Source organism: Phytophthora sojae (assembly GCF_000149755.1).
Source record: "Phytophthora sojae unplaced genomic scaffold PHYSOscaffold_3, whole genome shotgun sequence".
NCBI lineage: Eukaryota > Oomycota > Peronosporomycetes > Peronosporales > Peronosporaceae > Phytophthora > Phytophthora sojae.
Genome location: NW_009258117.1, coordinates 1132416 through 1145280, shown reverse-complemented (window position 1 = coordinate 1145280; position 12865 = coordinate 1132416). Strand labels below are relative to the sequence as shown.

The window sequence follows — 12865 nt, the reverse complement described above, 5'->3', positions numbered from 1 at the left end:
GTCGACGCCATTGCTCTTTTCGTGACAGGATTGTTCGGAACGCTTGAGGGCCGATGGATGACCACCCGCAGAGATGCAGCAAACATCCACGGTAGTACCATACTAACGGTGTTAAAATAAAACGGGATCGGAAACACCCACATTTCCGACAGAACCATCCTCACGACGATGTAGCCGACGCCGACGCTAGTAGAAAAAAAAAACAATTTCTGTTGTGACGATAGAGCTGGTACTTCTAGCCATATTGTGACGATAACTGCCCTAGCGTTGCCAATTACCATCCCCATGACACCCTAGTTTACCCCCCACCCTGCTGCTGGAATTTGCAGCGGGACACACTCTTGCAACAGAACCACGGCGCCGAGCAGAAGTGGTAGCCCAAGGCAGCTCGGAAGACTGACGCATTCCGAGTATACTCTTCGAAAGCTAGCATTCGCTCGATTGAGTACTTGCCGCCGTATTGGGTGAGCTGGACTGCAAACCACGCCTTCGTGAGCTCCACCCACCAGCGGTGAAGAGTGCCATGAACTCGCGCTCTTACTGTCATTGGAAAGTTGGGACAAACTGAATCGATCCACGAAGTACAAGCAAGACCGCGCCGGTCAGCTCACAGACAGAATAAAGCTATAATAGGACAAACTAAACTTGGTTTTATTTGGTTGCACTGTTCTCATACTGCTGGACGAAATCTAGTGACACACATGTCCACACCTAGCGCGTCTCGTAGAACGTTCTCTCAGCAGCCGCAGTGAGTGCGTATTCCCTCTCGCTGCTGCTGGTAATAGAGCTTCTGCCTGCGTCCAGACTCTTCCACCTCTTCCAGCGCTGATCGCGTCTTGCAAACGCCATGGGGTTTAACGTCTTCGCTCGGTGCATGCACAAGATACACAGACTGCATTTGTTCACGTTAACGCGACCATCCACAACGTCCACGGGGATCTTCCGCACAACTTGACACGTGCTGCACACTGCCTTGCGACACACGATGCACCGCCTGAAGTTCGCGCTGTTCTTCGGTCCACCGAACGCGTTCTTACACCGTCCAACACACTCGTCCAGTGACGGAGCGGCGTGCCGACTGGCGGACTTGTTGGCGTCTCGGATCATCCAGGCCAGTTTCTTCGAGTACGCGGCGTCGCTAGTCATCCCGACTCCGAGCACACAGTTCACCAGCACCGGGAAAGCCGCGAACTCGGGGATACTCCCCATCGGCGCTGCGAACCCCTTCATATACAGCTCCACTTTACCATTGGGCAGCTCCGTCTTGAGCCAGCAGAGCGAGCATTTCGCTCGGATGTAGTGGCGGTTGGTCGCAGGCTCGGACAGATCCACTGAGTGGATGACGTAGTAACCCATGCGCTCTCCATGCTGCGTGGTTGTCATCCCCATAGAGATAATGACTAACCCATCTCTCGTCTTGGCGAGTGGGACGCTCTTCCCCAATGTACAACGTGCCACTCCACAGAAGCGAAAAGGGTCCTCCTCACTGGGTTCCGCGATCGTCGCCAACAGATGGAAGTTCTCCATAGCGTCCCCCACGAACGTCGAGCGCATCTTGACCGAGTCGTCACTGTCCGCGAAGGACCCATACATCTCGTCGTCCAGCGTCCCCTGCAGCATCCCGACGATCTTCACGGACGGCGCCGCCTTGCACGGGACCAGCTGCAGACTCCCGTCCAGCGACCGGATGGACGGATATGTCGGACGTGGGCCCGAACGCTCGCGATAGACGACGAGGTTGTCGCGGTGGCCCACGCTCTTCCAGGCCTCGGGGTTCACCACGCGCTGCTCGACGAACCGGAACCTGTCGTAGAACTCGATGGTGTCCAGCACCACCTGGTCCGCGAGGTCTTCGAGGCGACGCGCTTCTTCCTGCGAGAGGTAGAGTCGCTCCTGGGAACAGGTAGAACGCGTAGCCCGTTCCGAGGAAGTCGTGCTACTGCTCATGATGTCTCGAGGTCCCGACTGTAGAGTGGTTCGAAGTCAGCAAAAGGCGAAGTGAGCTGGCAGGTTGGGGGCTCGTTGGACCGATGGCCGAGGCGATGCTGTGCCACGCGTCTAAGTGAAGTTCGTTCGACTCCGAACTCCTCTCCGGCCTGTCTCCAGAGCTTGACTGGCACCGCTAGCCAACCTTTAACCGCAGGATAAGGCGGCGGCCGAAGGAAAGACGCGGTGATTTCGCGTTCGTCTTAGACACGGGATCGTGATCATAGAGCACGAACGCTGGCAAACCCTGCTGAAATGGACTTGTTGGAAATAACGGGTTACAGGATTATACAAGTTTATCAAAGTACAAAACATGAACAAAGTAGATATATGTTAAATCGCGTTAGTAGAGAGATATATTATAGAAGGTTTATCAACGCGGAGCCCACACTTGACACGAAACTGGATTGAAATCAGACCGCCACTACTGTACGCTTGACGCGATTTTGACAAGCGAGTGCAGGTTGTATCCTCGGCCACCTGGATCTGCGGAGCGGTGGAAATCCTGAATGATCGCGGGCGAAGTGGGACGGCAACCGCTTCGACGCCTCCAAAGCCGCAGCTTTCGTGGATAAAGAGGCAACACTCTTTGCCCACCATCGTAAGTGCAGCCCTGCAGCGTTCGTTCGTGGTGGAGGAATTCCCCAAGCTACTCCTACATGTACGAAGTTGAAGTTTGGATCACCCAGCCAGGTGTAAGTCCACACGCAGGGGCAAAGCAGCACATTACTTCGTAACTTGCAAAATGAGAGATTCTTCTCTCACTCTTGACGATTACGCTCCCGCCACGCAATGCGTTGCAGCCTGTGCTGCCAACATGACAGTATACCACAAAGCTTGCACCCCACTCGTCCACAGCCTCCTCTACGCCTTACTTCACACAAAACCCTTTGATAAGAGTCTTTCAACGAAAATACATTTTTACTCGAAAAGTATCCGTACTAAACATTGTCGCTCATCGACACAGCGATAAGAGCGTCTTATCCCCCGTGTTCATAGAATATACTCGGCCGTCTCCGCGCTGAGCGCTCGGTTGCTGCGCGCGCGTGCCTGGGCCATCTCCCTGGCGGCAAACACCGCGGCGTTCGTCTGCTTGGCGAAGCCCATGCACACGAAGCAAATGCTGCAGCGCGTCTGCTGGACCACGTTGTCGGCCGCCACGTCCACCGTCACCTTTCGTTTCGTCCGGCACGAGAGGCAGACCAACTGCAAAAGCACAAACCCACAACGAACATGCACATAAGACGTCGATAACATAACACACACGTTGCCAAAAATTCGACATGACCACCATAAACTTACCGCTCTGCAGACGATGCAACAACCAAGCTTCCGCTTCTTGGCTACACCGAAATGGGACTTGCATCGCCCCACACACTCGTCACTTCCCGATATCGGCCTAACACGCAAAGCAGCACACACGCGTTAGCTCTCTCTAGTACAAACTCCCACTACAAAATCCCCCACGTACCTTCGTGTCGATCGCACCGAGTCGTGCAGCATCCAACGGATCTTTTTCGAGTACGACGTATCACTCGTCTGGGCGAGTCCCAACGCCGCATGAAGAGCTGCATTCACCACTGCAAACTCAGGAACGCTGCCCATGGGGGCGAAGAAGCCTTGCATATAGAGCTCCACGCCTCCATTCGGCAGTTCACACTTGAGCCAGCACATGGACCCTTTCGCGCGCGTGTATTTGGTGGTCGCACTGGAATTTCCTCCGGTTCCAAGTCCGAGCTGCGTGGTCCTGCCCATGGGACCATTCGAGCTCACGTCCACCGAGTGCACGACGTAGTATCCAACCCGTTCCCCTCGAGCCGTCTCCGTCGCACCCATGGACGTCACGACACAATAGTCGCGCTTCTTGGCGAAAGGCCCATACCCCGAGTTCCCCAAATCCGCCCACGTGACCCCGCAGAACCGAAATGGGTCCTCCTTCGTCGCCCCTCGGATCTTCGAGAGTACTCGAAAATCATTCACTTGGTCGTGGATATACGACGACCGCAATCTCGCCGCGTTGTCGCCGTCGATGTGCATGCCGTACATTTCGTCGTCCAGCGTCCCCTGAAGGGCCCCGAGGACCAGCAAAGTGGGCACCGACGTCTTGCAGATGACCGGTTCCATGTAATTGTCGGGTGTACGCAGCGACTGATGATCTTGACGCCACGACTCGCGCTCCTTGAAAGCCACGAGGTTGTCCTGCCGCCGCACCTCCTTCCACTGCTCATCGTGGAGTCGACGCTTTCGGATGTCTCGGAAGTGCAGATACTCGCTCAAAGTCTCCTTCATGACGAAGTCGGCGAGGTCCTCGAGGGCGTCGGCTTCTGCCACTGAGAGAATGAGGGGGGCGGGGGGTCCGTGCGGGGTGGAGGCGGCTGGAATGTCGGGCACTAGAGGACGGTAGTTCCGACTGCCAGCCACGTTGGAGGTCGCGATCATGGACGCACTCAGACTGGCGGAGAAGGTCATGGACCCGCCGATTTGCGTCGTGAACTGCGGCGCCATGGTCGAGGCGGAGAGAGTTCAAGAGTGACGAGGAGGGTGGAGGTTGTCATTCATGGTGGCCATGGAAGATGTAATGGAAGGCTACGGTGCTGTGGGACACGGAGTTGGATCTAGACAAACATGGCTACATGTAGACTCCCACCACCTTGTATGTCGGGCCAGCTCTATAATGTAGAACGTCCGGCTTGATCCTGTTCGTGTGGACGGCGTGGAGAGAAGAGTGCGTCAAGTAGTAGAATGGGGGGAGGCAGCGACTGCAGGCGTGGACATGTATTTAGTTTCTGTTTAAGTATTAATACCGCTGCTCTTCCAACCCACGTCTATTCTGAGCTCTATAGTCTTACGTGAGAAGATTGAATTCAACTCCTAACCAAGCTTCTGATGGCGGCGATAAGAGAGCGACTCGGGGCTCGACTTGAGCTGTGGTAGAAGAAGCATACGAAGGCGTGGTTGGCCGTCCAGCTGACTCAATACGGCGGCAAGTACTCCCTCGAGCGAATTCTACGTAGCTTTCGAAGAGTATTCACGGAGCACGTCAGTCTTTCGCGTATTCTGTGCAAGCGTAGGGCTACCACTGCTGCGTGTCGCTGTTGTTCTGGTACAAGAGTGTATCCGACTGGGGCAGGGTGGGAAGCGAATTACGGTTTTTGGATTCGCGTGGAGGTCACGGGGATTGTAGCCGGCAACGCTGCAGCAGTTATGATGGCGATATGGCTTGAAGTACCAGCGCTATCGCCACGTCACAAGATAGTTTTTTCTATTGGCATTGGACTTGGTTACGTCATTGTTGGGATGGTTGTGTCGGAGCTTTGGGGCTTTCCAGTCCCGTTTTACAGCAATACCGTGAGTGTGGTAGTGCCACTGGTGTTTGCGGTTTCTCTGCGGGTGACCATTGGACCTCGAGCGTTTCGAACGATTCTCTCACGAAAAGAGCAATGGCGTCGATCATCTCGGATTTCGATGCTTCAGGGCTTCATGTACGCCATTTATCCAGTATATGAAGTGCTCTTTGGTCGTACAAAGAACACCCCCTACGAACTTCCTGTGATTCTGCTACTTCCGGTGCTGAAACTCCTGATGAAGTTCGTCTTTGCGGCATCTGCGACCTACAAGGAAGAAATCGTACCGTCCCAAGTGGTATTCACTGTCGATTTCTACAACGCGTTTTACGTTGCTACCTTTTTGAACAGTCTGTCGACGATATCACTGGTAGCGATAATGGGGGTTGATCTGCTACAAACGGGGCTCGAGGTGCAAGAGATTCACGCCAAAATGCAACGCGTCCTCGCCGGTCTTGCTCAAACCAACAGTGGCCAAATTTCTGGACACCGGGGGGATCTCCTTGAGAAAATACGAAACCTTTGCCTTTCCCTATCTGCGCTAGAATCCTTCCAGACTGCCAATCAAGTCCTTTCGTGTAAACCCCATAAATTAACTCCCGAAGGAGCCGCTCTACTCGAAACGCTCGAGCGAAAAGCGGTCGTTAAAGCTGCTTCTCGTCGATTCAGCGATATGTCGAGCTGCTCAACATTGGGCCCAATACGAATGATTGGCACATTGCGGAGTGCTCTCATCAATCCCTTGGGTCAGGTTCTCGAACCGAAGCCGGCAATCGCCTGGCCGCAAAGAACAAACAGCCACTCGTAGATGAAACACTATTCAATACTTTGGAGGAAGCGTCACAAGTTTTCTTTACGTCCGAGTGCCTTGTTCTGACAGAATATGTCGAGGTCATTATTCCCGCTTTTTACGGCGTGTTCGTAGCTGCAATGGTTCACTTACCAAGCGCACGGTATCACTCGGAGATGGATCAAGTAAACGTTGACAATGTGACCGCTATAACGACGAAATTATTCGTCTACGCGACAACGGAGATGTGCTCTTTTGTCGTCCTTGCACTAGTCACCAAACGGAATTGTGGGATTCACGCGTTCTATCAGCTGGCGTTTGTACTCAAGCAGCAGGCGCCCTTAGTGGTTTCTACACTACATAGTTCTCTGGACTATATTGACATTGACGTACCGCGTGGAACATTTCGGTACGAATGCCCTATATGTTCTTTTTTTTATTTTATATTTTTTTTCGTAATGCACCGGGCACAATAGACTAACGCCTTCGAATACCACAGGTGTTGATTTTTCTTTCAGGTTTGAATAGATCACCCAAAACGAGAAACTCTAAGTTTTCAATTTCTCGAGAAAAAAGCAGAGCAACTGAATAACCAATTGCTTAAGCCTACTTGAAGTAATTCTTTAAGAGTCTTCTCGCTTGCTTGTACGACAGTTTTAAATCCATATTTTCAATGACGAGGATGTATACTCCGCAACTTTGGCGCTAACCTCAACGCCACCACACAACCAGTTGGTTGAAGCGCGAGCGTTTAACATTGTGTTGGTGTTTACTTTTTGCCGTTTATTAACAAAGTTTTTATGTTGTTGCTTGTCCAAATTTTCTTTAAATTTCAATAGGTACAACTATTCCTGGCCTACAGTAATTAGCAACAATGTAATAATAGAAATGAAGCGCAACCTGTGATTGACGAGGCTTAGTACTATTCGTCCGACCGTCGAGTGCTCAAGTGCTAAGGCATCGCGAATCATGGCAATCCTAACGAAAGAGGTGCCTTGTGACGCAGTGACAGATTCAAGTCTTCGCCTTAATTTCACAGCGTGGCTGACCAAAGCATTGGATGCATGGCATGCAACGCAGCTCTCACACTATGGCGGAAAGTATTCCATCGAGCGCATGCTAGCACTGGAGGAGTACAGTCAAACGACGTGTTTGACTCGTATCCTCCTCGTGATACTTAGCCTTCCGTCTGCTGTGTTTGTTGTGGCGATTTGCCAAGAATCCGTTCCGCTTCAAGATCCGAGAGAAGGTTGGCAAGCAAACTATGGCTTCTGGGTCCGTGTGAGCTTTATTGGTATCGCTGCTTCGTACGCCGTGTCGACACAAATGGGTCCTTTGTTGGACGCCCCTCCCCTCTCTTTGAAGCAGAAGATTGCGTTCTGCATCGGTTCTGGTGTCGCTTACGTCGCTATGGGAATGTTTCTGACTGCAGTATCGGTGCTCCCAGAGCCATTCTTCATCTTGTCACTGTCGGTGATGGCAGGGCTTGTGCTAGCGGTAATCTTGCGTCTCGTGCTGGACACTGAAGCTCGGGGGTGCATGCGTGAGAAATGGCTGCAATTCTACAAAATTACAGTGATGAATGGAGCCATGTGTGCTGGCTACCCGCTCTACCAAGTGCTGTTCACCAAGGCGAACAACGAATTACCCGTGCTGCTGATGCTGTGCACATGGAGAAGGAGGATGCGATTCCTGAACAAGTTGTGTTTACTGTCAACTTTTTCGACACTTTGTACTTGGTGACGTGCATGCAAACGATTTCTCCCCCAACGATGGCGGTGGTCATGGCCGTAGATTTAATCCATTCAGCCATGTCGCTTTTTTCTCTGCACAAGCGAACACAAGAAATTGCGTCCAATCTTCGTGAGGTTTTTGGTGCCGATATCCCGATAGCCGACGTGCTCGACTCTGTCCGGACACTCTGCAAATGCCCACAGAAATTCTACAACCAAATCCACCGAGATATTCGCATCCGGTCGTGTGTGCATCATCACTTGTCCACGGAAAGTAGGGAACTACTGGACAAACTCGAGAAACATATTCTTTACAGCTCCTTCTATCAGCGGTGTCGCGTGATTTCACATGGAAAATTGTCACAAGCTCGAGCTAAAAGGAAGACCACGACAGCAATCCAACCCCGGGTGAAGAGTAAACGAACGTTTACACACTCGAAGACGGTGACTCTAGTTGCAGGAATTGCGCCTGAAAAGGCGAAAGCTGCTGGACAAGCAAATGGGTTGGTCCTTCACGAAGCGCTGGAGGCACTTTTCACCTCAGAATGCCTCGTTCTGACCGAATACGTGGAATTTACTGTGCCTCTCCTTTATGCAGCGTTTGTGCTAACGATGGTTAACCTATCCAGTGTCCGATATCACTCGGAGATGGCGGGTATTACCGTGTACAATGTGAACAGATCTGTGTCTGGAATATGTGCTTATGCACTGCTGGAATTTGCATCTTTCGCTGCACTGGCTGTTATCACGAAGCGAAACTGTGGTATCCGCGCATTGTACCAACTGGCATTTGTGTTGGAGACGCAATGGTCGTTGGTATTCTCTAAGGTTATCCTTTGGACGCTGTTAAAGCTAACGTATCGTGTTGTGCACTTCGGTAAGTGATACTAGTTCGTTGTGGACATTCCTTCAACAGCTTATATTCGTGTCTGTGTCTGTGGTGTCAGGAGCTGACTTTAGTTTTCGTTTCCAGTGGATCCATCACCACAACTGAGAGACCAGTACCATGATGCACTAACTTCTTCCGAACAACTACCGTTTTCTGTAGCCCTCATAACTAACCAATGGTAAACCGCTACTAAAACATACTGAAGTAGTTTATGTTCGTGTTGGTTGATTCATACTGAAGTACAGTACTAATGCTGAGCTGTGATGCTTAGTTGTAAGGGTAGATCCATCGAAAACGAAAGGAGAAATCAGCCCCAGGAAAGCACACAAGTAGACGCAAAATGGGTGAAAGATCTATGATCAAAAGCGGTTCAGCCAAAACCAACTTCTTCGTCGTGGCACGAACTTACCGAAGTGCACAATGCGAAACGCGAGCGTAAACAGCATCCACAGAACAATCTTGGACAAGACCAAGGACCATTGGGTTTCCAGAACAAAGGCCAGTTGGTATAGTGCGCGTATACCACAGTGTCGCCTAGTGATGGCTACAAGGAGGATGAACGATGCAGACTCCAGCATGGCGTACGCAAGAATTCCCGACACTGCTCTACCCACGTTGTCCACAGTAACCCCCGCCATCTCGGAATGGTACTGAGCACTCGGCAAGTGAACCATCGTCAGCACAAACACTGCATACAGGAGTGGCACCACAAACTCCACATACTCTGCCAAAACGAGGCACTCCGAGGTAAAAAGAGCCTCTAGCGCTTCATGTAGAACCCCGATCGTTGACTCGTCAGCATTCTCCGGTGCAATTTTTGTAGCGAATGAGACTGTAGTGGAGTGTGTAAGCTGCCACCTATTGGATGGGGGTTGGACCGACGTCGTGGTGTTGCGCTTAGCCCACGCAGCTCCCACCGCAGGCTGGAATGATGATGTAGCGGGTAATAGAACGAGATATTTCTGGTAGGACGAGCTGTACACGAGATGTTTTTCAATTGTTTCCAGTAAACATTTGTGCGTAGCCGACAATTCGTAAGACACGCAGGCCCTAACACGAATTTCTGGGTGCATTTGCTTGTACAATTTCTGAGGATGATTACAAAGTAATTCAACTGCCTCGAGCAAGTCGAAGCGGGTGGGAGGAATATCTGCACCCAACACCTCTCGAAGCCTGTCGGAAATATTTTGCGTTCGCTTATGGAGAGAAATCACCGACATTACCGAATGGACGGAATCGATCGCCATTATCACGGTAATTGTTGTAGAAGAAATCGTCTGCATGAACGTCGCGAGGTACAGAATGTCGAAAACGTTGACTGTAAACACAACGTGTTCGGGCATCATCTCCTCCTTGTGGATCGCCGCGGATATAGAAACCAGCTTGATGATAAACTTCAGCACGGGAAGTACGAGCAACACTAGTAACTCGTACAAGGTGTGGTTTGCCTTGGTGAAAAACACTTGGTATACGGGGTAGCCAGCACATACCGAGCCTTCAAGCACGATAACCTTACAAAATTGTCTTGTATTTCTCCGCTGGGAACACATAATTCTCCACGCTTCGGCTCCCAACACAACGCGCAAGCCGACACCCAAGAACAGCAACAACACCCCAGAAGTCGCCAAAATAAAGAATGGTACTGGAAACACCGACACCGCCGCTGCTGTTCCCCCGATAGCGACGAAAGCCATACCAGAGTAAACATGGTACGCTATCGACTGCCTTCCGGATAGCAATTCACAGGTCGAAGACCTGTGCTTGGCCCCGGCAAAAAACTTGTAACTTTCCAAAACCGAGTACCAAACCGGGTCTCTCTTTCTTAATTGTAATGTTTAAGCTAATATCTGCCGGAATTCGGGTACTCGTCGATAAATACTAAGATTTATGCACATTATTTACCAAAGGTTGATGTTAATCGTTTATTATTGACCAAAACCTGCATTCAAACACTTGCGGACGCTCTAGTACAGTATGAGAGCGTCATGGCTTCGCTGAAGGCGAATCAACTTGCGCCATAATCGACCAAGCTTAGCTGAAGATGAACAACATGACTTGACTAGCTGCAGGCTGCATTTTTTTTCATGTCAATTTGCTCAATACCCAATCACTCTTAGCGGAAGATGCCCAACATCGTGTCTGTCGCCAAACCAATCAGCTCAACTCGACAGTGACACGAGCATCGTTCGTTTGAACAAGACTTTTTTCCCTGCGTTGAAGCACCCACTTCCAAGGAATTGGCCCATTAGCGTATATCTCATTCCGCAATTTATCCCCAAGCCCTCAAGTTAAAAGTTTGTTTGTTTGTTTTGTTTTTGAATTGAGGATCATTATTGTCACTTAGCTAACATCCTCAAGTTAAATGGTCAAGATCAGCGCACCATGCGCCTCTCCTTCGTTCCGCTACTGTAGTTCTCTCGTCTGATCGTTAGCACACAACATAGTACAAAAATGAGCACAGTATACCTTACTTGCAAAATGAATGAAATAGCTCTCTCGTTGCTGGCGCCAACGCAGCCATTGGACGCTGACCAGGGTGTTATGCCACCGATGGCCTTATCAGACCAGGCAACCTCAATTGGTGACTTTCGGTTCCTGAGAACCCACCACGATAAAGAAGAGCCGGGCTTGCTGGTTACCAGCCTCACAAAGGTTTGGCTGAAACATCATTTCCGTGTCGATACACTTCGATGTGCGCAGCTATTTGTTCAGTTACGCATTCTCGGGCAGATGCTGCGGCTGCGAAGCAGGCGCAGTAGATGCCCACGTTAGAATCAACTACACCTTTGTGCGGCCTACTTCGTACCAACGTGCAATCAAATCCGAAAGTCGCAAAATTCATATTGCAAATTTCAAGTTAGCAACTTCAATTACGCATTCAAAGATGGAATTACGGCAATCAAATTCGTACAGTAGGCTACTACTACTACTGGTCCGACGAGCCCTGTTACATGCCGTACACCATGTCCTCGTTGTTCGCCGCCTTGGTGACGAAGTCGCGACAGTGCAGCTCCATGCTGGCTACCAGCGCTGGGGTCATCACGTTCATGTTAGCGGTCGCGGCGCGCTCCAGGATGTGCATCTGGCGTTCCGAAATGGAGAGGATCTCACCGTTGCTGTCTGGCTCACGCGAGCGATCGTAGATTGCGTGGCGATCCAGAGCCACGTCTCGCTTAATGCGGGATTTTAGGACGCTGCTTCTCGAGGACGGTGTGGCGAGTAACGCGGCCTTGGAGGAACATCTGCGAAGAAGAAGGCGAATTGCGAAGTGAGCTCCCCGCGGTCGGCGTCGGCTGTAGTGCGCGCCAAACCGCGCGCCCTTGCTTTTGGCGCGAGCACAGCACAACTTACGTAGCCATGGAGATCTTGGACCTCTGGTCCAACTTTGATTGCCGTAATTCCATCTTTGAATGCGTAATTGAAGTTGCTAACTTGAAATTTGCAATATGAATTTTGCGACTTTCGGATTTGATTGAAGTAGGCCGCACGAATGCGTAGAGAGTTGGGCTGGTAGTGCTTTTAAGGATTAAAAACGAAACAACTTTGGGATTTACTCAATTATTATCCGTTATCATCGTCCATGAAACTATTCGTTCACCTGTGTACCCTCCCGGAGCAACGCTCCGGGTTGCCTATCGAATGTTCAACCAAAGCCCGACTTGTGATGACGGCGTATGAGGCTGCAACACCAACAAAACCCACGCGCATCCAAAATCCATAATTTGCTTTCCAACCTTCTTTTGGGTCTTGAAGCGGGACAACTTCTTGGCACATTATCACAACGAACACAGCAAGTGGGAGGCTAACGGTCACGAGCACAACTCTAGCCACAGATGTAGTTTCATTGTACTCTTCGAGCGCGAGCATCCTCTCGATCGAGTATTTTCCTCCATAGTGCGAGAGTTGTGTTGCATTCCAAAGAGCTAGCAGCCTTTTCACCCGCGCCGTGAAAGTCGCCCAGGAACTCGCCGTATCCCGCACTGGTAATGGCACCACCTTCGTTGACATCACAAGACGGACGACGACTTCAAGGAAGACGAGTGCCTGGTATTTTCTTGTTTGGGCTGATTATCTATTAGTAACTTTCGCAAAGAACCAAACAATGCACTAGCTATTTTTGAGG

At 50.8% G+C, this 12865-nt stretch overlaps 7 protein-coding genes across 7 annotated transcripts; 2 read left to right on the top strand and 5 right to left on the bottom strand.

The window, feature by feature from the left end:
• Positions 1-711: 711 nt before the first annotated feature.
• Positions 712-1947, bottom strand: PHYSODRAFT_491688 (hypothetical protein; the record flags this gene model as incomplete). The annotated part of the gene is made up of 1 exon (XM_009523940.1): positions 712-1947. The coding sequence occupies one exon, from the start codon at positions 1945-1947 to the stop codon at positions 712-714; it is 1236 nt and encodes a 411-aa protein (XP_009522235.1).
• A 1032-nt stretch (positions 1948-2979) lies between these two features.
• Positions 2980-4491, bottom strand: PHYSODRAFT_350419 (hypothetical protein; the record flags this gene model as incomplete). The annotated part of the gene is made up of 2 exons (XM_009523939.1): positions 2980-3192; positions 3475-4491. 2 exons carry the CDS (start codon positions 4489-4491, stop codon positions 2980-2982), a joined length of 1230 nt encoding a protein of 409 aa, XP_009522234.1.
• A 702-nt stretch (positions 4492-5193) lies between these two features.
• Positions 5194-6138, top strand: PHYSODRAFT_298042 (hypothetical protein; the record flags this gene model as incomplete). The annotated part of the gene is made up of 1 exon (XM_009523938.1): positions 5194-6138. The coding sequence occupies one exon, from the start codon at positions 5194-5196 to the stop codon at positions 6136-6138; it is 945 nt and encodes a 314-aa protein (XP_009522233.1).
• A 1002-nt stretch (positions 6139-7140) lies between these two features.
• On the top strand, positions 7141-7785 carry PHYSODRAFT_380913 (hypothetical protein; the record flags this gene model as incomplete). The annotated part of the gene is made up of 1 exon (XM_009523937.1): positions 7141-7785. A coding segment is annotated over one exon (645 nt), but the record flags the coding sequence as incomplete, so codon positions are not given.
• A 1316-nt stretch (positions 7786-9101) lies between these two features.
• PHYSODRAFT_489142 (hypothetical protein) lies at positions 9102-10292 on the bottom strand (the record flags this gene model as incomplete). The annotated part of the gene is made up of 2 exons (XM_009523936.1): positions 9102-9545; positions 9621-10292. The coding sequence occupies 2 exons, from the start codon at positions 10290-10292 to the stop codon at positions 9102-9104; spliced, it is 1116 nt and encodes a 371-aa protein (XP_009522231.1).
• A 1397-nt stretch (positions 10293-11689) lies between these two features.
• Positions 11690-11938, bottom strand: PHYSODRAFT_494764 (hypothetical protein; the record flags this gene model as incomplete). Its single annotated transcript, XM_009523935.1, has 1 exon — positions 11690-11938. A coding segment is annotated over one exon (249 nt), but the record flags the coding sequence as incomplete, so codon positions are not given.
• A 473-nt stretch (positions 11939-12411) lies between these two features.
• Positions 12412-12687, bottom strand: PHYSODRAFT_373830 (hypothetical protein; the record flags this gene model as incomplete). Its single annotated transcript, XM_009523934.1, has 1 exon — positions 12412-12687. A coding segment is annotated over one exon (276 nt), but the record flags the coding sequence as incomplete, so codon positions are not given.
• Between the last annotated feature and the right edge of the window lie 178 nt (positions 12688-12865).